Raw genomic sequence first — 19,538 nt, 5'->3', positions numbered from 1 at the left:
TGTTGCGTGGCTTTGTTCGACGGCACAACGTACGGAAGAAGCTGTCTCTCGTTGTGAATTATCTTCGCGAGCTCGAAAGTCACAAAAACCCGCGTGCAGCGGTGTGCTTCATTCAATTCGTTGTCGCTTTTCGCTGGATGCTGCCCGAGCTGAGGTCCGCGGAACAGCTCGTCGCTCCAATCTTTGTCCATCTTCTTCTTCCCGTAGCTTGTTGAGCGTGTCTTGATCCAATCTGACCAAGGGAGGTACAATGGTGCGCTCCGTCAAATCGCCTGCTTTCGAAACAGCGGCACTCGGTCTGCTGTCCCTGGGGAGTTCACCGGTCCAATAGAAGCAGTCAAACTTTCCCAGCTGGCGATATGGAAGCCAGGGTCTCGACTCGACCAAAGAAAATATGTCCGGATCAGCCCAGATTCCAGCGTTATGTGTCGAAGTGCCGCGCGTTTGACCTCCCTGCGAAGTGTAGAAATCTTCAAACCACGCACGACTTTCCGGATGGCCGCAAGTACAATCCTCTGCACCCTTGTTGCTATAATATCGGGAATCTCGCGAAGCTACGATTCGGATTTCTGTGCTCACCGGGACCGCCCCTTCAACTGTTTGAGGACGACTACCATCCCAAAGACGTCTGAGAGCCAACTTGCCTTCATGAACCCGTCTCCAGTAAGAATCCGACCAAGAAATCTGATGTTGCCATTTGCTATCTATGGGTTCACCATCTTGAAGGCCAGTCGCGAGGCTCTCCATTTGGCCACCACGAGTAGCCTGGCTGAAAGAGGATGACACTGAAGAGGAAGCGTAGCCTTTTGTGCCAGTCGCTTGGGAGGGAAGCTTTCCGGTCATATCCTCGATTGAGTTGCCACGCGCAAGGTTGTCGATTGAGTCTGCTGACAGATAATTGGGATTATTGCACACTTCGAGAATTAAGAGCCTCAGAAGTGGTAATCTTCCCGCCGAAGCGGCCAAGTCGTAGAGGGCCTTTTGAGGCTCGAGCCATGCGTTGTCTGGCTCCACAGGAGTGGGTACCGCGTCTTGCTGCGATCGTGGGAGCCGTACGTATTCTTGAAGAGCGAAGCGATAGGCAACGTACTCATCGAAGCCGCGTAGTACATCGTTGTCTCCACAAGACAATCGAAGGCATTCGAGCTTCAATCGGGGTGATTGGCCGGCAGAGATGCCTTCCCGGACCTTCTTCGACTGACGCGCAAATTGAGGGTCTCCGACCAGAATGGCAAGCAGATCGTCCTGCGGTAGAAAGTGTGCTATTTCGAGATGTGTTGTCTGAGAAAGAGGCGCAAAGGAGTTGACACCGCGAAGAGTTATCGATGCCGGTTCAGACCCTCCGAAATCCCGCACGCTTAGTCTCAAGCTACACGGCCGACATGTCGTGCTGGTTGCTAGGAAGTGTGGCAAAGGGTGGCAAACAGGCCCGAGGTCGGTGAAATTGTCGTCTCCATCCGAATAACCGTAGTCACGAGCACGCTCGTCGGTACAGTCGAGCGACAGAAAGCGCAGCCCGGTAGCCACATGCGAAAGAACATGTGTGTCACAAGCGCAAAAATACCATCCGAGGTGATGGTCGTCATCCGAAACGACTTTACTTTCGACTCGAAGCGAGCGAATCCATGCAGCCCTTTGGGACTCCTTCGGTACCATTTGGCCTTCGTCATTCCGACAAACAAGGTCGACAAATTTGTTACGCTGCCCAGTGGCAGGTAGATCGATTGCTCGGAAAAGCGCTGGCAGAGCGAGTCTCTCCAGTCGTCTGCAAGCCGCAGCCAAAGCAAACAAGTCCTCTTTGTAACGACTCCGATAAGGAACGTGATCGTGCAACGACTTGCAATGGGGGTGAGGAAAAATGTGGTCTTCAGGTCGAATCGAAGGGAGGAGGTACTCCACGATGCGCTGCCAGATTTCGGCTGGTAGGCTCAACCAGGCAGGCGCCAGAGAGTCAGATCTGTCTGCGAGTGATGTCGGATGGCAGACAGACGACGCAACGACATTATTGCCAGGTTCGGCTTCGTCGCTTTTGCGATCCATCATGACGGGATTTGTCAAGGGCAAGATGCAGCGTGACTATCGCCGTGCTGCGCTGAAAGGGGGAAAGTTACCTGCTGAGCACAGATTGTTACGAGGTTGATCTGAGCAGAGCTAGATGATGGAAGTCAAGGTCGAGGATGTGGCAAGATGCCTCTTGAATATCGCTGTTGAGGATCAGACTGAGCGTACGCGACGGCTAGGAAAAGGGCTCAGTCGCAAATGCTGTGTGAAAAGGAGGAGGCGCCCTTCAGACAAGAATTGTGATCTTAGAAAGAAGCCTCTGGCTAACGACCATATCGCGTCATCCACTCGCAGTCTTTCAAACGTCACATCGCATGTCATCAGAGAAGGGCGACAGACTTCCCACAGGATGACTGATGGGTAGCATCCCGAAGATGTGACCGGATCGCCAGCGATACTGCGATGACGTTTTGCGCGAAGCAGGAAAGCCCTGTCAGAGCGACATCCTTCTTCCCGACGCCGAAGCTTGAAATTTGTTCATGATGGGACGAATGAAAGCCTGCTTAAAGGCTACTTGACGTTACAAAACAGGAACGAGAAGCTCTCGCCAGCCACAGCCATTTCAAGGCTGTTTTGTTCTTCTCGGCATCGAGTCCAAAGGCTGCACGATGAGCGATGGCTCGGAAGAAGAGCTTTTATCACGCCACGACACATTTATTTGGTGTGAAACGATATCACATTTCAATATTCATGTGAACGGCAACCGCAAGACGTGGCTGCTTATGTCCCGTCACCGCACCTTATCCTTTCCGGTTTGACTCGGTCGCCTGTTCGTCCGTGCTTTTCCGAGCACGTCGACTTGGGTTACGCCGGAGTCTTCCAAGCTCGTCCAGCTGCTTGTCATCCATCTTGATTAGAGCAGGCAGGACGACACGAGGGGTGTTGCCGTCGCTGCTCGAGGTCGGATTGTTGTCCCGTGGAAGCTCGCCACTCCAAGAGCAACATCCATATTCATTGTGCTGATGGTAGGAAAGCCAGGGCATGGTATCCACAAGAGAAAATATATCTGGATCGGCCCAAACTCCGTCGTCCTCCATGATGACCCCATCAGAGCTGGACCACTGCAGTGCGCCTTTCTTGGACCTCGTCCCGACTTGAGCCACGCTCTCTGCTTGACAGAAAAAACCTTCGTCCAGATGAGTAAGGCGGTCTCTGAACGTAAGCGATTCTCTTTCGGCCACGATGCGGATCTCCGTCTCCTTCAGGCCCCTTTCGAACCGAGAGCTGTTCCAAAGAGCGGTCAACGCGTGCTTGCCGATTTGTTCGCCGAGCCAGAATGAATCGTGCTCGGCAAGTCTTTTTCGCCATTCGCGATCCACTTTATCCAAGTTGACGGCAATGTCGTGGAAGGGACTGGCATCATCGATCAGGTTGCCCGACCGCTTACTCGCGTCGAAAAGGGAGGATAATTTGGAGGCAGCGTGATCAGGATACTTTGGCTTGTCCCTCTGAAAGCTGCTAGACAGATCTTGCAGCACGTCCCGATCCACTAGACCCTTCAAAGCATCCTCTGAATATAGCCTGCCTCGACTGGGTATTTCTAGAACGAGAAGCCTGAGATTCGGTAGCATCCAGGATTTGGAGGCCAGTTCGTGCAGCCGTGTGAGGGTCTCATATTCCTCGTCGTAGTCCGGCAAGCTGTCCATATGGTCAAAGTACTCGCCTGCGGCGGTGGCGGCAAGTTCTTCCATATATTGCTCAAAATAGGACAGGAAGCCCATGCACGTGGTCGTCAGTCGAAGACGCTGGAGCTTCTTGTTTGGCGAGAATCCTGCAGAAATGGCTTCTTGTACCTCCGGAAATCGTTCGGCTGAGGCCAGATCGCGTGTCAAGAACGCAACGAATTCTTCTGGTGGCGAAATGTTGAGGAGCTCGAGGCTTGTGAGCTGGGACAGGGGCTCGTATGAAGTTGCATCTTGAAGGGACAGTTGTTTCTTCTGGCTCGAATTGTAGATCCATCTGAGAGCAGTCGGACGACATACTGTCGTGCTCGAGAGGAAGTGTGCAAAGATATGATTTGTGGCGCCTTCGGAAGGGTGCAGTTGAAAGCAAACCTCGCATTCTCGACCATCGAGACATTCAAGTGATACGTAGCGAACGTTTTCGGCCAGTGAAAACAAAACATGCAAGTCGCAAGTACAGAAGGACTGCTGGAAGCTCTTGTCATAGCCTGCGTACGAATGAATGTGCATGTCGAACATCTCACTTTGCACATGGAGAGCTTTGATCGTGCTCGCAGCTTCGCTCGAGGCCGGTACGAGTCGTCTGCGTTCGTTTTGACAGATGAATCTGACGAAGTCGTTCACCCTTTCGTCTTGAAGAAAAGGGGCATACAGTAGTGCTGGCAGCGCCAGAGCTTTGAGTTGCTTGCACGTCAATGCCAGTGCTTTCAGGTCACTTTGGTGTGTGGGCCAGAATAAAGTCCGGTCCCAAAGGTTCTTGCCGTTGGGTTGCGGATGAATATGCTCTTCGGGTCGGATTTCAGGAAGCAGGAATAGCACGATGCGCTCCCATATCTCTGTCGGAAAAAGAAGATGTTGAGGACCAGCACCGACAGGATTTTGTTCGGACGAAGAGCTGTTTGAAGGCACGTCGATAGCGACGGGAGGGTTCCTGGCGCGTTGTGCGTTTTGCATGACGATGGTTGGTCAACTATTAAAGTCGAAGGTGGTGTTGGGCCTCGGTTCCAGATAGGAGACAAACGATGATGAAGGAACAAGAAGCTGGCCGTTGAGTCTGGCTGCTGGGTCGATGTCGATGACGTGAGATGGTGTCTGAAGATGAAGATTTAAATGCCAGGCTGGGTTCCGGAGGTCCGCCCATATAGCAATGGGAGGTGAGGCTGAGCTTTCGCATCAAGCAGCGGCGGGTCCGTGCATGACAAGGACGTCCTGCTCGTGCTGCACTCGAAAGTAAGTTTCGTCATTCTTGATGGCCTGGCTAAACTCGGCGTGATCTCAGAGGGCATGCTTGCCAACGCTCCCCGATCCTTCATTTTGGCGCGATATTACCTGTATCTGTCTCCTGCTGTGCGCGAAAAGCAACGAAAAGACCCTGCTCGCCAAGGTGCAGATTGGCGTTCATCGTCGCGTCGATTTGCATCGCCAGAAACGTCGCATGAAGCGGGATTTCCGCGAAAACAGATGCATACAAGGCTGAGCTGGCTCTGCAGCTGTCACTCTTTGCATCACTGTGGCTTGCTGGCGCTACGAAAAGCTCTATCGTCGCCCGTGGTGTCGAAGCGAATTGCCAAGGACTTTGCGCCTTGCAACGCACAGCGCACGGACACGTGAAGGAATCTCATCACGACAGCTTGATGAGCTTTCTGACACATTGTGGCGTAGCTCGAGAACCACAAGGCAATCGCAGCTCGGGTGCCTGAATCATGATCGCTTGACGAGTGACGGAATGACAAGCCGTGACGGCTGTTGGGTCTCGCGAGGCAGCTCGCCTGTCCAGTACCAGCCTTGGTCGGGTTCGCCGACCGACTTGAAGGAGAGATACGGCACAGTGCTGACGAGGGAGAAAATGTCGGGATCTGCCCAGCATCCGACCTCGCTAGCCACTTCTCGGTCTCTGCTCCCTCTTTCAGTCGGAGCCTCCGAAGCAGAGGTGTGATACCGTTGATGGGCGGAGACAGGAGCTGTGACGGTGGCAGCATCATGTTGCGCTTGACAGAAAAAGTCTTGGAAGCCCTCGCGTCGGTCGTGGCCATTCGGCCTAGCCGCAACCACACGGATCTCCGGAGACGATTCGATCTGTGTTTCGCTGTCAGTGGATCGTCGCGACGCAGACCAAAGATCGACCAGCGCTGCTTGGCCACTTTCGATGGAACGCCAGTAGTCGTCACGGTCACCTATCCGCAGCTCTTCGGGCGTCGCTCCAAATGATTCTGCGTGTCCAATTTGGTCAATGTGTGGACCGCGCCCATTGCTGGCGCTGCCCGCCTGTTCTGGATATTGTACCAAGCCGCCATCAGAGTGTCCATTGGCTGGTACGCTCGGGAATGCGTTCCGTGCTGCTGCTCGTCGAGAGCTGCCAACTGCGTCGTGAAAATGACTTGCATCAGAGCGCGTCGCTCTTGCATCCATAGATTGTGACTGCCGCAACGAGGACGCTGTACTCCCACTCCGCGATGCGATCATCTCCCTCTCTTCCTCCATTGGCGATGGCAGAGGACCCAACGGACTCAGCTCCAGCAAAAGCAGCCTCAACCTCGGCAGACATGACGAATGGACTGCAAGGTCGTACAACGCTTCCTGTACGGCGAACCTCCTCGCGGGTCCGCGAGGTGCGCGCGGTGCAGGCTCACGTGCCTGTTCTTGGGCTGAAAGCTTCTCGTACACCTTCCACGCCTTTCTCCATGCGATGTAGGCTTCAAAGTCGACCAACGCATCCGGCGGCAGCAGCGACAGCCGCAAACATTCGAGTGTCTTTCGCGGCGAAAGACCTGCTTTGATGCTTCGGGGTACATTGCCCTGTTCGTCGGCGTTGATCTGTTCACCAACGAGGAAGGATATCAATGCTGGCGGAGGCACGATCTTGATCAGATGCAAGTGGGTGAGCTTCGACAAAGGGGCTAGCGATTTCGTTGTTGAGAACGGCGGCGCAGAGAACGACAGGTTGGATAGGGTGATCCGGCGTGGTCGACATACCGTCGAGGGTCGAAGGAATTCGAGCAGTGCTGCTCCGGCTTGACGGTGATCGAGTGAAACAAAATCTAGTCGGCTCGCATTGTCGAAAAGGATGCGAAGGCTTTCCACGTAGCACGTTTGATCAGCTAGGGTGTCGCCAGGCTGCAGAAGACCGTCACCTGGCGGCAAATGTATCGAGCGGATATGGGTTGCACGGCTGCTTTCGCCGCTGTGATTGGTGGAAGACGCGCCGTTCTGCTTCTTGACCTCGGCGGCAATAGTTGCTGCCAAAAGATTGAGCGACTTGAGCGTGCGAAGAAGCGGGGTCCGGTATAGGGCGTGACTGGCCAGGTCATGAAGTAGCTGGCTAGACAGTGCAACTGAGAGGAGGTCGCCGTTCGGCGAGCGCGGAAGTGCCGGCGTGTAATCGAGATGTGGTCCATGCGGATGCGGCAACGTAGACGCGTTCCGATCTACAGCCGGTACGAGGCTCGCTATGACCCTCGCAAGGAGCTCAGCAGGCAGCGCCGGAATCCGGTCGCTTGCATCGCTGCAGTCAGTCATCGCAAAGAAATCATCCGATCTTGTCGCAGCTCTGCGGGTGCCAGCGATCGGAGTCTGAGTTTGGGAGAGGCCTGGATGAAGTCGACCATTTGACCGGAGAAGATGTGAAGCAAAGACAAGGCCTGACAGCGTCGATCCAGGGTCTGATACTGCCTCGCCTCGCATGCCTCCACCAGACCGAATTTGGAAATCCGATGCAGGACCCTGACGAGTCATGCTGAGGGCCGTGCATGAGACGCTTTGATCGCAGTCTGACAACCCCTGACTGTCCTCTTCACCTTCATCATCTTCTCACAGCCTTTTCGTGCCAAGTCATCGTCGGCATCCGTTTCGCGATCATGGGTCGACCAGAGGACAGCAAGGTTGGTCTTCCCACCAGCCACCCGTCCAACCCTGCCCGCAATCGGCCGCTTCTACCTAGACTCGTTCGAATCTGCGCTCTCGCCCTTATCTGTGCCACGCTGTACTACACAGACACACACCTGCTCAATCTTCCATCGCCATCTCGTCATCATGGGCATTCTCCTCAACGTACCCATGAGGTGTGTCCTCAGGTTCCCCCATTCCAGCTTCCTGGCCTTGTGCTGACGTCAGGTCACGTCAACACGACCAACAAGGTGGAGCTGCCGTCCAGCGATGAATTGGCCAAACTTCTCTCCGGCGCTATCCAGGTCGACACCACTGTCGGAGACGACTGGCCGACCGTGAAACAGGATCCATCTAGGTGGAAGACCGTATTTGCACCGTTCCACGACTACCTCAGCTCCGCCTTTCCAGCGATCTATGCTCCGGACTCGCCGGTGGAGCTTGAAAAGGTTAACGAGTGGGGTCTCGTTTACACCTTCCCAGGCTCGGATGAAAGGCTGCCGCCGCTCGTGCTCATGGCTCATCAGGATGTCGTACCTGTCGAGCCCGAGACGATCCCCTCCTGGACGCATCCGCCTTTCTCTGGCTTCATCGACAACGATCTCGGACTTGTTTGGGGTCGCGGTGCCGGCGATTGCAAGGCTACTATCGTCTCAATCCTCGCAACGATCGAGACCATGCTGAAAGCAGGCTACCAGCCTAAAAGGACCATTGTATGCTCGTTCGGCTTCGATGAAGAAAGTGCAGGAACGCAAGGTGGTGTCGAGCTAGCCAACTTTCTCCACGAGCGATATGGCGATGATGGCGTTGCGATGATCGTCGACGAAGGCGGTGAGATCGGTTTGGATCTCGGAATCCCCGTCGCTGCGCCTTGCGTTGCCGAGAAGGGCTACCTGGATGCTAGGGTGACGGTGTACACTCCAGGCGGCCATTCTTCCGCTCCGCGCGACCACACTTCGATCGGCCTGCTCTCACAGCTCATTACCGCTATCGAGGCAAACCCTTACGACGCTGCGATCCACCTCACCGGCCGAGATAAGGATCAGGTCACTCCAGCTCTGCAGTACTTGCAATGCACACGGGACGCACCCGGTGCGGATCGAAAGCTCACCAAAGCACTCAAGGAGCTCGAGCGGATGCAGCGCAAGCACGAGTCGGCGCGTTGGGGTCGAGCGTGGCTGGAGAACAAGCTGGACAAGCAGGCAGCTAAGTTGCTGTCGCTCATGGACCGATGGCAGCGCTTCAACTTCCAGACTACACAGGCTGTCGACCTCATTTCTGGCGGTGTCAAGATCAATGCGCTGCCGGAACAGGTTACGACGGTGATCAATCATCGGATTGACGTGACATCTTCGACTGCCGAGGTTCGCCGTCATATCTACGAAACGCTGAAGCCAGTCGCTCACAAATTGAACCTTACGATACAAGGCGATGGTGATGCATGGGACTTTTTGCCTTCAACCGCCGCTGCGAGTAGCAGTGGTGCGGGGAGGGTAGTGCTTTCCGATGCATTCGAATCAGCGCTCGAACCGGCACCCTTCACACCGCTTGGCGACGCTGCACCATGGAAGCTGTTGCAGGGAGTCATGCGTGCCGTGTGGAAGGACATCCTCGTCGCACCGGACGTCATGGGCGGCAACACAGACACCAAGTCTTACTGGGCTTTGACAAAGCACATCTTCCGATTCAGCCCAGGTTCGGACCGACCTTTCCCAATCGAGGGTGGAGACGAGAACATCCACACAGTCGACGAACGCGTTACGATCTACGGACTGGTCAAGTCGGTCGAGTTCTACAGTCTGTTGATTCAGGCAGTTGGGTCGCAGACGGAATTGTAGATGGCGTAAGCATGACGAATTGATGTCGTGGTAGAGATTGCCAATGCTAGATGCTGTGATAGACGTACATTTCCATGATTATTCACCGAGCCGTTGTCCGCCAGAACCCCAACTGTGTCCGGCACCTGTGCCGCTCTGAGACTCGCCCTCATCGTCACTGCCCTTCGCCTTTTCCTTGCCCTTCCCCGTCCCCCATCGCTGCTCGGCAACCGCTCCGCCACTGGAACTATGGTCTTCCTCCGCGTCACCCTCCTTGCCCTTTGCGTTGAGCTGACCGAACGTGAACGTGTTGCTCTGGTTCGCCGCAGCAGCGGTCTTTCTGAGATTGCTGGTCGAATCAGCTGCTGGACGAGCGTTGAGGCTTGTTGTGCCTGGCGTGTTTGAGCCTGCCGGTTTGGAGGATCGTTCCGCCGCGTTGCGACCGACGATGGACGAGGCTTGAGATGCGCGGAGTCGTCGTTCTGCGGCTGCTAGCATGTCTTCCCTGCTAGGACCGGTGGATGTGCGAGACGCGGAGGAGCCGCGGAAGGGGTTGATCGAGTTGATGGTGGAGCGTGCACCGGCTCCCAGTGCCGAAGCGATACTGGTGGGACGAGGCGTTGCGCTGGTGGAACGATCCGTGAGTCTATGGCCGCTGTCTCGCGAGGCGTTCCAGACGGTGCCACCTGCGACACGCCTTGCATTCCTATTGCCCATGTTCTGACCTGCCAGACTCGGATCGAGCGAGTCGGGCAACAAGGTGTGCAGGAAACCTGGCGTAGGGATGTAGCTGCCACCCCTGCCTCCACCTCTTCCACCGGCTCCACGCTGAGCAGGAAGCACCTGATCCAATACCCAATATGCGTATCCCGCCAACAAGCCTGTCCCGCTCGTCACCGCCAACCCTGGTCCCCCCTGCAACAAATCCAACCCTAAATACACGTACGGCAACCACCTACTCGGACAATTCACCATCCCGAAGAAGCTGACACTACTACTCGGGTTCGCCCTTGCCCAAACATACACCAGCGCATTCAGGAGCGGTCCGAAGAAGATGACCGAGCCGAGCGGGTAGTTCGCGGCCAAGATTAAGGTACCCATTACAAGCAATGACCAAGTGTAGTCTGCCGTACGTCGACCAAAGTGATTCAACTCGAGATCCGAGCTATTGCGATAGAGCAAGAAAACATCGAAGAGGAGCTTGAGCCCGCCTCCACCGAAAAAGAAGGAGGTGAAGATTCGATGGACGTGGAACTTGCGGATGACGAGTGGCCAGAAGAGGACGAAGCGGTAAGCGGAGGTGATTTGGAGGATGCAGGGTAGGGTGATGGCTCCGGTCGCAGCTAGCATGTAGCGTGTGACCGGAGGGATCTTGCGTATCTCGTCTATGGCTGACATTGTTGGTTGGTGCTGACGGAGGGAGGTGATACGAGGGTGGGGAAGTGGAAGGGGGAAGGAAGTATGCGGGGACAATGCTCAGCCAGGAACTGAGCAGTCGACGTGGCCCAAACTCACATTGAGACCTCCACCGCTCGAATTGTTCCAAAATGTTACATCGTCATGCGGCTCGAGGAAATGGAGTAAAAATTGGCGGGAAGGAAGAAGGACCCTGAAAAGCCAAATTTTGGATGCGATGTCGTTTTTGCGAAGGAAATTTTGGTTTGGCCGAGAGGCTTTCTTCGCACAGAAACTTTGCTGGTGGCGAACAGCACTTCAACGTACCTTTCAACAACCATCAACGACCTTCATACACCATGACGAGATACACAAAGCTCGACGGAAGGCGCTCGCTCGCCAAGAAGACCGTAGACTCGGATAGCGAACCCGAACTCGAGTCCACCGCACCTGTGACGCCTGCCAAGGTTGAGGTCCAACCTCCTGTCTCTGAGGCTGCGCTCGACACACCGTCCAAGGAAAAGAAGAAGAAGGACCAGAAGGAAAAGAAGGACAAAAAGGATAGGAAGAGCAAAGAGGACAAGACTGAGGATGACGATGCCACTGCCGCCGCTGATGATGCAGAGCCAAGAGATGACGTCGAATCTGCAGAGCCAGTCGCATCCACATCTGCCTCTGCCTCGACCGAAGTCGACGCAGACACCACCACCGTCGCAGCCGATCCCACAACCCCAGCTGCCGACGCCGAGCCACCAACGATCGAAAAGCTCCTCAAACGAGCCAAGCTGCTCAAACTGAAAGCCAAGAAAGCCAAAAACGAGGAAAGCAAGAAGCGGTTCCAACGCATGACGCGCGATATTGAGCGTCAAGTCGAGCAGATGTTTGGCTCGTTCGAGTATGGTCCCAAAGGTCAGCTCATTCGTCTTGGTGCAGCACAAAGCGACACCATGTGGCAGTCACGACAGAAAGGCGGAGATTGGTCCGCCCCTGCTTCCTCCCACTCTCTCGGCGGTGATGGCGGATGGGGTGCGCGTGGCGGTCAACACTCTTCTTCCTCCAACAACAACTTCAACTCTGACCGTTCATGGGGTAACAACAAGACGGACGACGAACGACGAATGGATCGAAGGGATGCACGTCGAGAAGAACGAGCGGAACAACGACAATCCAAACTCAAATGTTTCGCCTGTCGAGGCATGGGTCACTCGGCCAAAGACTGCCCCAACGCACTCGATGCGCAATCCATCTCACTCAAATCCGACACCGGTGGCACCACCACCGATTCGCCCATGATTGGTCGCGATGCAGTCGGCATCTGCTTCCGATGCGGCTCCACCGAACACACTCTCTCCAAATGTCGAAAACCCGCGCTCAAAAATGACGAGCTCCCCTACGCAACCTGCTTCATCTGCCACTCGAAAGGCCACCTCTCCTCGAAATGTCCCAACAACGCCGGTCGAGGTGTCTATCCTGAAGGTGGTTCGTGTAAGCTCTGTTCGAGCGTCGAACACTTGGCCAAGGACTGTCCTCTGGCTTTGAGGAATGAAGGAAAGAGTCACAAGATGGATCGTGAGGCCAAATCGTTGGTCAACCAGGTGATTGTAGGAAGCACAAAGGATTCCAGTCAAGCTGGAGGAGATGAGGACGATTTCCACAGTTTTGCGAGGAAGAGAGCTCAGGTGGATGGTGAGGCAAAGGCGGATAAGAGGGAGGGAAAGAGGCTCAAGAAGGACGCAAAGGTGGTTTCCTTCTGAACGCACCACCCATTCGAACCACATTTTCAGATGTTTGGTGAATAAGAGAAAGTCTATACCAGAACCGATTCATGACACAGATGTGATTACAAAGTTGAGAAGACGAGAAGTGGATCGATGATTTCTGCAGATGCGTGCTGATTCTTCAGCGAGATGTTTTAGGACATCTTGTACTCCATACGACCCGAGGAAGCGGTAGCGCCCTGAACCTGGTAGTCGATGGTGATATCCAGATCGCGGTTGTTCCTCTCGTTGGGGCGGCAGACCAGCTTGCCGCTAATCGCATCACCCTGGTTGACCGCCAAAACGTCCTTGGTGTAGAAGACGGTCTGCTTCCAGTGGGTGTATCTCGAGTGAGGACCGGTGCTGAACTGCACCGGCTTGTGGCAGGCGTCGAAGCTGATGTCGAACCAACCGAGGAAGGCGTGCACGTAGTCGTCTCGTGTTGCGTTGAGGGTGAAGTCGCATTCGAAGCTCAACTCTTCCTTTGTGATTGTGAGCAGGTCGAGCTGTTTGATGGGGTAAGGGTCGCAGACTACGCTCTTGATGTCGACGGTGTCGACGAGCGGTTCGCGTAGTGCAATGTCCTTGATGCAGGAGTAGTTGAATCCGTAAACGTCGTCCCAGAAACCGATCTTCTCGTCCTTGTACTCCTGGTCCTCAATGGCAGAGAGGTACATGGTGGCCTTGTCGGGGAACATCATTCCTCCCGGTGCAAGGTACTTGTCCCTCGCCATCAGCACCGTGTCGAGCATGCTCTCGTACAACAAGAAGTACCCCATCCACTCGCTGATGATAATGTCCACTTTACCGTTGGGTCCCAAGCCGAGATCAACCTCCTCGAGTTTGCCCTTGACGAGCGTGATGGTGTCCTTAAATCCATTCACCTCTGTGATGATCTTGGCCTGGTCAATGATGTTGGACATGTCGACACCGATGACCTTCTTAGCACCTGCCTTGGCAGCAAACATGCAGAGGATACCAGTACCGCATCCGACATCAAGAACGATCTTGTCCTTGAACAAGTGTGGGTTGTTGATAATCGAGTTGCGGTAGGAGCGTGTTCGGACTTCGTCCTTGAGCATCTCCTCGTGAATGCCAAAGTGAGCGTACGAGTCGGCGTAGTAGTCGCGCGATGTCATGTCGCCGGTGGAGGTGGACGCACCGGCGGCGGCTGCAGCCGCACCGTTGGTGGAAGTGGAAGCCATCTTGCTGTAGACGGTCGGAGCAGGGAGATGATTGAGATGGAAGAGAAGGTTGATCGTGCGTTAGCGGCAAGAAGAAAACACCGAATTGCGCACGAAGGATTCGTCGTCGTTTCGTCAAGAATTTCTCAGAGAAAAAGCTCAATTTTTTTGACGGCGGCTCGAGAGCACAGCGAAGGAAGATTTGGTGCAGCAAATTTCAGGGTTCGCTTTTTTTTTTTGGCCTGTTCAGTGGAGGCGAAAATAAATGGTTAAGATACATTGTAGCGATCTTACATGATTGGAAAAACGGGAGAAGCACGTTTCAGCAAGTGACGTCGCACGGCTCAGCTGCACGAGAACAACACCAAAACACTGCCTTCCCTTTCACACACCCACATGTTCGCTCCTTTTCCTCTTGATACCACACACTCGGCGACCATCGGCAAGATCATCATCACACCATAACACGAGATACCCCGATCCCAGTCACTCTGTCTGAGCGCGCATCTGCCAACAAGGAAGGGCATCACAAGCATCTATCAGCCGACTTGCCAAACCAATCTACTTGCCCGACCGCATAGCCACAAAGGTACCTCGCCTTGCTCAGCTCTACTTGAACATCTCTTCGTTACCTCGGCCGCTAGAGTCTAGACCCTACCTCTATCACAATGAACTCGCTCTACAATCAGGCATTGCGGCAGTTCTCGTCCATCCAATCCGACATATCCCGCATCGATTCTGAGGGCTCCGCCGCCTCTTCAACCGCATTCGGACCTGTCACCGTCTCCCTGTCATCCCTCGAGCGAACTATTGACGAATACGAGAACCTCGCCAAGAAGGAGCTCATCCAATCCAAGCAGGAGAAAGCGCTCACACGAGTCTCCAAGTTCCGAACCGACTACTCCGAGCTCTCCTCCCAACTCGCACGTCTCAAAACAAAAGGTTCGCTCTCCAACGGCAACCACTCCTCTCCCTCTGCTTCCTCCTCTTCAACAACGCTCCGGTCCCCTACCAACGCTGGTTTCGGTCAGAATGCAAACCGACGCGTGTCCGCCATTGCAGAATCACCGTTCAGCCTTCACGCCAGGAACTCCGCATCTTCACCCTTCAACGATCCACTAGCTGCGTACAAGATGAACGCTTCCGCCGCAGCCATGTTCGGCAACGAAGGGTTTTCGGCGAGGGAATCGCACGCGTTGAGGGAACACTCCTTCATCCAACAGACCGAAGCTCAGTTGGATGCCTTCATCGCACAGGGTAGAGAGGTCTTTGGCAACCTCGTGGAGCAAAGGGGCATCCTCAAGGGAACGCAAAAGAGACTCAGAGATGCTGCAAATACCTTGGGTCTCAGCAGAGACGTCATCGGCTATATTGAGAGGAGAAGCACTCAGGACAACGTCATCTTTGCAGTAGGTGCCATCTTCACGCTCGTTTGCTTTTGGTACATCTACAAGTGGCTCGGATGATAGTGCAATGGCCAACTTGATTGCAAGTTATGCGGTCCTAACACAAGTCACTTGTGATCTGCGAAACGTGGCGAGGGTAGCGTGATGCGTTGTGTTGTCTCAACCGTGAAAAGGTATTATTTCAATGAGTGCTCGAAACCATCCCAGATTGGCATCTAGAAACGACGCGGCAACAAAGGATACAAATCTAGGGAATCAGAACAGCATTGCAGAATTACACAGCGGTAACGTCCAGCCAACGATCATCGTCAATGAAGCAAGACGCACCAAGATGGCCTGACCAACACCTCACTTTCGGTACCAGAGAGTGGTCTTCCTGTTCCTCCTGATCTTCCTGTGCAACTGCAAGAACCCGTACAGAAGGGCCTCTGCAGTAGGTGGGCAACCCGGCACGTAAAGGTCCACTGGCACGATCCTGTCGCAACCCCTGACGACCGAGTACGAGTAGTGGTAGTATCCACCGCCGTTGGCACACGAGCCCATCGAAATCACCCAGCGAGGCTCGGGCATCTGGTCGTACACCTTCCTCAACGCTGGCGCCATCTTGTTGGTCAGAGTACCTGCGACGATCATGCAATCCGACTGACGAGGCGAGGCACGGAACACAACACCCAGACGATCCTGGTCGTATCGTGCGGTGGCAACGTGCATCATCTCTACGGCACAGCACGCAAGACCGAAAGTCATGGGCCAGAAACTCGACTGACGCGCCCAGTTTGCCATCTTGTCCATCGAAGAAAGGACGTATTCGACGCCGTTCTTGGGTTGCTCGAGCGAGAGCTGGTTGGAGCCGCGGTTGGCGACGGCCATGAGTGGCACGGGACCGTCTGGGCCAGCATCTTTGGCAGGGGCGGAAGAGGAGATGCTACGCGAGGTGCTGGGCTGTTGCTGCTGCTGCTTAGAAGGTCCTGCAACGGCAGCGGCAACCTTGGGAACAGACTTGATGGTTGATGTCTGGAACGACCGAGTCAAAGCCATTGAAGGCTTGGCCGAGAGACCTGTCGTCGTGCAAGGTAGGATACGTCGGAATGCAATTCGCACAATTGTCGAAGTTGATGATCGTCGGGAGAGGTGAAAATGGGAGGTTCGAGATGAACGATAGTGCGCGAATTCGTGATCAACAGTGTAGGTCAGGTGCGAAGACACAAAGCAATTGCGTGAACAAGAAGTAAAGTGGGAAACAAGTCAGCATTCAGCAAAGTCGAGTGCGTGTCGTAGTCAGTCGTGCGATGTTCGAACCGCTTCCACCTGCAAATACGTACCAACTCGAGAAAGCGAACGAAGAGCAGCCATGTTTGCAATGGTTCTGCTGCTTGCTGTTGGTGGAAGATGGTGGTGAAGGAAGTGGTGGTGGCGACGATGATGACGGTACCGAATGGAATTCCTGGGATGCGTGCGTACACTGTAAATTGTGGCTGCATACGCTGAGCAACCGCGAAAGCATTTCTCGACGATCTCATTACCAATCAACGCTGCCATTCTCGGTTCCGTCCGAAGCGCGCGAAAGCACGACTCGTGCGATAATCTGTTACTACATTTTTAGCAAAAACAGATGTCGACGTAACAGATTCTTTCTTTTTAAATAAATCAACGAGGAGTGGGACCTAACACCCGCCATTCCGTTCACGATACCTTCCCCAACCTCCTCATCCCCTTCCATGCGTAGCCGGCGCATGCTTTGATAGCTGATTGTCTTGACACACAACGTCGACGCTCCATTGAGGCAACACAGAATCGCTCTTTTCCATATCGATGTCATCATCTCACCCAAGTTCCTCGCCTGGCATGCTGATCCGTGCAAAGTGTCACTTCATCGTTCACCCTTCATCCAAGGCCTGCAATGAATTTCTCCCCCACCGTCAACCCTTCAGGTTACACTAGCCAATGGAAAGGGAGACTCGATCGATTCAACCGAAAGCTGGGAGAAGTGCTCGCAACAACACAATGCCACGATGGCCCGCGCGCGGTGCCTGGCATGAAATTCCCCTTTGTCCTGTGTAGCCAAGCCTTTGACTGGCCTCGGAGCATCTTTCTCAGGCTAGCGTTGAGGTTCAATGAGGATGGCCTCGGCAATCTGCTATTATCACACTTTGGTAGCGAACTGGACAATGACCGTCTGCGCTAGAGCGACACCTTCTAGCTCGACCACAGCAGCGAGCTTTGGACCTCCTAAAGTCAGTACCGTCTTAGTCTGATGTCATTGACCGCAAAAGCTGGGTTGCTGCAGACCATACACATGAGACGAGCCTTGCAAGCAATCTTCTATGGCAGTCTTCTACAGACAAGAGCCGAGATGCATCTGAAGCGAGAAATGCGCATCAGGTGCCCCAGCTTCTGAGCATATGCAAGGGTCTCAGGCACCTGTTGTTTTAACGTTTGCCGCGCATAAGTTAGTTCCACTTCCTTGTTGCATCGTTTAGAGCCGTCGCCCCTTGCATTCGTGCCAAAGCCTTCGCCGTCTCGCCTTCGCATCCTGTTTGGTTGCGTGCTTCGACTAGCTCCAGTCGATGCGAGCGATGTCCAATCTCGAACCGCACTGTGGTCTCCGTGTCATGTCCACGACCATGTCGAGTACGTACACTTGACCAGCATCTAGACTGGCGCCACCTTCGATGCGATTGCATGATTCACATGTGATTAGTACGGCGTTGCAAATGCATATGCTGTCGGATACGAATGGCCTTCAGCTAGAGGCCTTTGACAGTCGGCCATTCTCGATCTCGTATCCTTAAGCACCAAGAAGACATGAACTCGCAGCCCCGCGGCTCACCTCGACTGATGCGAGGAGTTCCGCAGCTTTACGTAAGAACTCGTTGGACGTCGTTCGTGCCTCGCCAGGATTCGCGCGTGCGCTACTGCAAACTCTCGTCCGAGCGAGGTCCAAGAGCCGCAGCAAGGAGCCGCATTAAAACTCTGGGAGCGAGGCTCGAACATGGCACGGTGATCACGCGCCCCTCGTGAGCATGTGCAGACACCGCATGCAAGGAGATCCGAGCGAACGAGAGCTGATCTGCAGCGGGAAGTCTTATTCGAGCCGCAAACGAGAAACTGGCAAGAATAAAGGCAGTCAAATCGACCAAGTCTCGGCCTAAGCTACGTCGTGCTGTTGAACAGAGCAATCCTTATCAAAGTGCAAAAGAAAGTCGACGACGAAGATTATTAGCCGCTTGGCAATGCTTCGTCGGTCCCGTACAGCTTACTTCGACGCAAACTGCTTTCTCGTTTATCCATGCTAGAGAGGAGCAACGCTGTGACACGGATGATGACACGCTTTGCGCTTGATCAGATCCAGATTTACAAGGACATGTATCTCCGTCTGCGCCGAGAATCAAGCTCAGCCATGCGACCAATATCGTCGTCGTGGGTGGACTGTTTGGCGCAAGAAAGAAAGCTCTGATCTGGAAACCATTGGGCGATTCGAGACCAAAAAGTACGGTGAGCCATTCAGCCCGTTCCGAGGCTTATCGCCTTGGTCGGGGTCACACGTACCTCGGCGAAATTTCGAACTCAACCAAAAACAAGGTTTCAGGAGGAACGGCTTTGAAGGCTCCGTGTGGGGGCTACCATGTGCCTTGCGTAATTCCTCATTGCCAATTTCGCTGTGGATCGTCTCGCGTTCCGTGCTTTGACGAGAGCTCCGATTGAAACTATATCGACGGCCTTTGCGCCTTTGTTGAGGGAATGGCGGCGTGCCTGCCTAGCAGCGACTCCGGCTTCTGGACCGGCGAGTGCTGAGAGATGATGGTGAGCGGTCGCCGACTGTCTGAGTCGCAGTACCACGAAGCGCACAATGGGCCCAGGTTACGACCCCTTTGTCCCCTTTGACAAAGAAAGAGAGCTCGGGTCGAGCTTGCGATGTCGTTTCTGTGGCGTACATCCACTCAGGCAAGGCCAGAGCAAGTGAAGGTCGAGGCTTGAAAGGGGCGCAATGTAGTGTGGCTGGCTGATGAACGATAACACCTTCATGAAACGGAGCTGAGGTGTCACAAAGTCCTTGGCGGACTATCGTCTTGCAACCGTAACAGCAACCTTAGACCCTCATCTCCAGAAACGTTCTGTCAAAGCATCAAACCATCGCGTACGTAGGTGAAGTCAGAGGGCAGCGAAAGTACTAGTGTGAGAGGAAGTGCGGGGGTACCAAATTGGCCTCCGCGCTGTACATCTGGCGCAAGGAATGAAAGGCACGTTCGCTTAGGCGGAGCATTTGACAATCATGGCCAATCTATGCACGGCGGAGGCAGAAATTGGAGATGCGAAACTGATGCAGAGCGGTAAAGCATGCCTATATTGCTCT

The 19,538-nt window shown here is 54.4% G+C and overlaps 10 protein-coding genes across 10 annotated transcripts; 4 read left to right on the top strand and 6 right to left on the bottom strand.

The window, feature by feature from the left end:
- Nucleotides 1–108: 108 nt before the first annotated feature.
- On the bottom strand, nucleotides 109–2,043 carry PHSY_006463 (54S ribosomal protein L4; the record flags this gene model as incomplete). Its single annotated transcript, XM_012337065.1, has 1 exon — nucleotides 109–2,043. One exon carries the CDS (start codon nucleotides 2,041–2,043, stop codon nucleotides 109–111), a length of 1,935 nt encoding a protein of 644 aa, XP_012192455.1.
- A 758-nt stretch (nucleotides 2,044–2,801) lies between these two features.
- PHSY_006462 (hypothetical protein) lies at nucleotides 2,802–5,163 on the bottom strand (the record flags this gene model as incomplete). The annotated part of the gene is made up of 2 exons (XM_012337064.1): nucleotides 2,802–4,579; nucleotides 5,073–5,163. The coding sequence occupies 2 exons, from the start codon at nucleotides 5,161–5,163 to the stop codon at nucleotides 2,802–2,804; spliced, it is 1,869 nt and encodes a 622-aa protein (XP_012192454.1).
- A 281-nt stretch (nucleotides 5,164–5,444) lies between these two features.
- PHSY_006461 (hypothetical protein) lies at nucleotides 5,445–7,424 on the bottom strand (the record flags this gene model as incomplete). The annotated part of the gene is made up of 1 exon (XM_012337063.1): nucleotides 5,445–7,424. One exon carries the CDS (start codon nucleotides 7,422–7,424, stop codon nucleotides 5,445–5,447), a length of 1,980 nt encoding a protein of 659 aa, XP_012192453.1.
- A 65-nt stretch (nucleotides 7,425–7,489) lies between these two features.
- Nucleotides 7,490–9,463, top strand: PHSY_006460 (hypothetical protein; the record flags this gene model as incomplete). The annotated part of the gene is made up of 1 exon (XM_012337062.1): nucleotides 7,490–9,463. One exon carries the CDS (start codon nucleotides 7,490–7,492, stop codon nucleotides 9,461–9,463), a length of 1,974 nt encoding a protein of 657 aa, XP_012192452.1.
- Nucleotides 9,464–9,541: 78 nt separating this feature from the next.
- On the bottom strand, nucleotides 9,542–10,840 carry PHSY_006459 (hypothetical protein; the record flags this gene model as incomplete). The annotated part of the gene is made up of 1 exon (XM_012337061.1): nucleotides 9,542–10,840. The coding sequence occupies one exon, from the start codon at nucleotides 10,838–10,840 to the stop codon at nucleotides 9,542–9,544; it is 1,299 nt and encodes a 432-aa protein (XP_012192451.1).
- Nucleotides 10,841–11,070: 230 nt separating this feature from the next.
- Nucleotides 11,071–12,591, top strand: PHSY_006458 (hypothetical protein; the record flags this gene model as incomplete). Its single annotated transcript, XM_012337060.1, has 1 exon — nucleotides 11,071–12,591. The coding sequence occupies one exon, from the start codon at nucleotides 11,071–11,073 to the stop codon at nucleotides 12,589–12,591; it is 1,521 nt and encodes a 506-aa protein (XP_012192450.1).
- A 158-nt stretch (nucleotides 12,592–12,749) lies between these two features.
- On the bottom strand, nucleotides 12,750–13,733 carry PHSY_006457 (protein arginine N-methyltransferase; the record flags this gene model as incomplete). Its single annotated transcript, XM_012337059.1, has 1 exon — nucleotides 12,750–13,733. One exon carries the CDS (start codon nucleotides 13,731–13,733, stop codon nucleotides 12,750–12,752), a length of 984 nt encoding a protein of 327 aa, XP_012192449.1.
- Nucleotides 13,734–14,446: 713 nt separating this feature from the next.
- On the top strand, nucleotides 14,447–15,244 carry PHSY_006456 (synaptobrevin; the record flags this gene model as incomplete). The annotated part of the gene is made up of 1 exon (XM_012337058.1): nucleotides 14,447–15,244. The coding sequence occupies one exon, from the start codon at nucleotides 14,447–14,449 to the stop codon at nucleotides 15,242–15,244; it is 798 nt and encodes a 265-aa protein (XP_012192448.1).
- A 288-nt stretch (nucleotides 15,245–15,532) lies between these two features.
- PHSY_006455 (potential mitochondrial Complex I, NUKM_20kd subunit) lies at nucleotides 15,533–16,054 on the bottom strand (the record flags this gene model as incomplete). Its single annotated transcript, XM_012337057.1, has 1 exon — nucleotides 15,533–16,054. The coding sequence occupies one exon, from the start codon at nucleotides 16,052–16,054 to the stop codon at nucleotides 15,533–15,535; it is 522 nt and encodes a 173-aa protein (XP_012192447.1).
- A 52-nt stretch (nucleotides 16,055–16,106) lies between these two features.
- Nucleotides 16,107–18,641, top strand: PHSY_006454 (nucleoporin Pom152; the record flags this gene model as incomplete). The annotated part of the gene is made up of 3 exons (XM_012337056.1): nucleotides 16,107–16,257; nucleotides 17,665–17,815; nucleotides 18,440–18,641. 3 exons carry the CDS (start codon nucleotides 16,107–16,109, stop codon nucleotides 18,639–18,641), a joined length of 504 nt encoding a protein of 167 aa, XP_012192446.1.
- Nucleotides 18,642–19,538: the final 897 nt, after the last annotated feature.

The sequence above is a fragment of the Pseudozyma hubeiensis genome (assembly GCF_000403515.1).
Source record: "Pseudozyma hubeiensis SY62 DNA, scaffold: PHS58, whole genome shotgun sequence".
NCBI classification, from domain to species: Eukaryota; Fungi; Basidiomycota; class Ustilaginomycetes; order Ustilaginales; family Ustilaginaceae; genus Pseudozyma; species Pseudozyma hubeiensis.
Note: the sequence above shows the minus strand (reverse complement) of the source record. Positions and strands in the feature narration are given on the sequence as shown.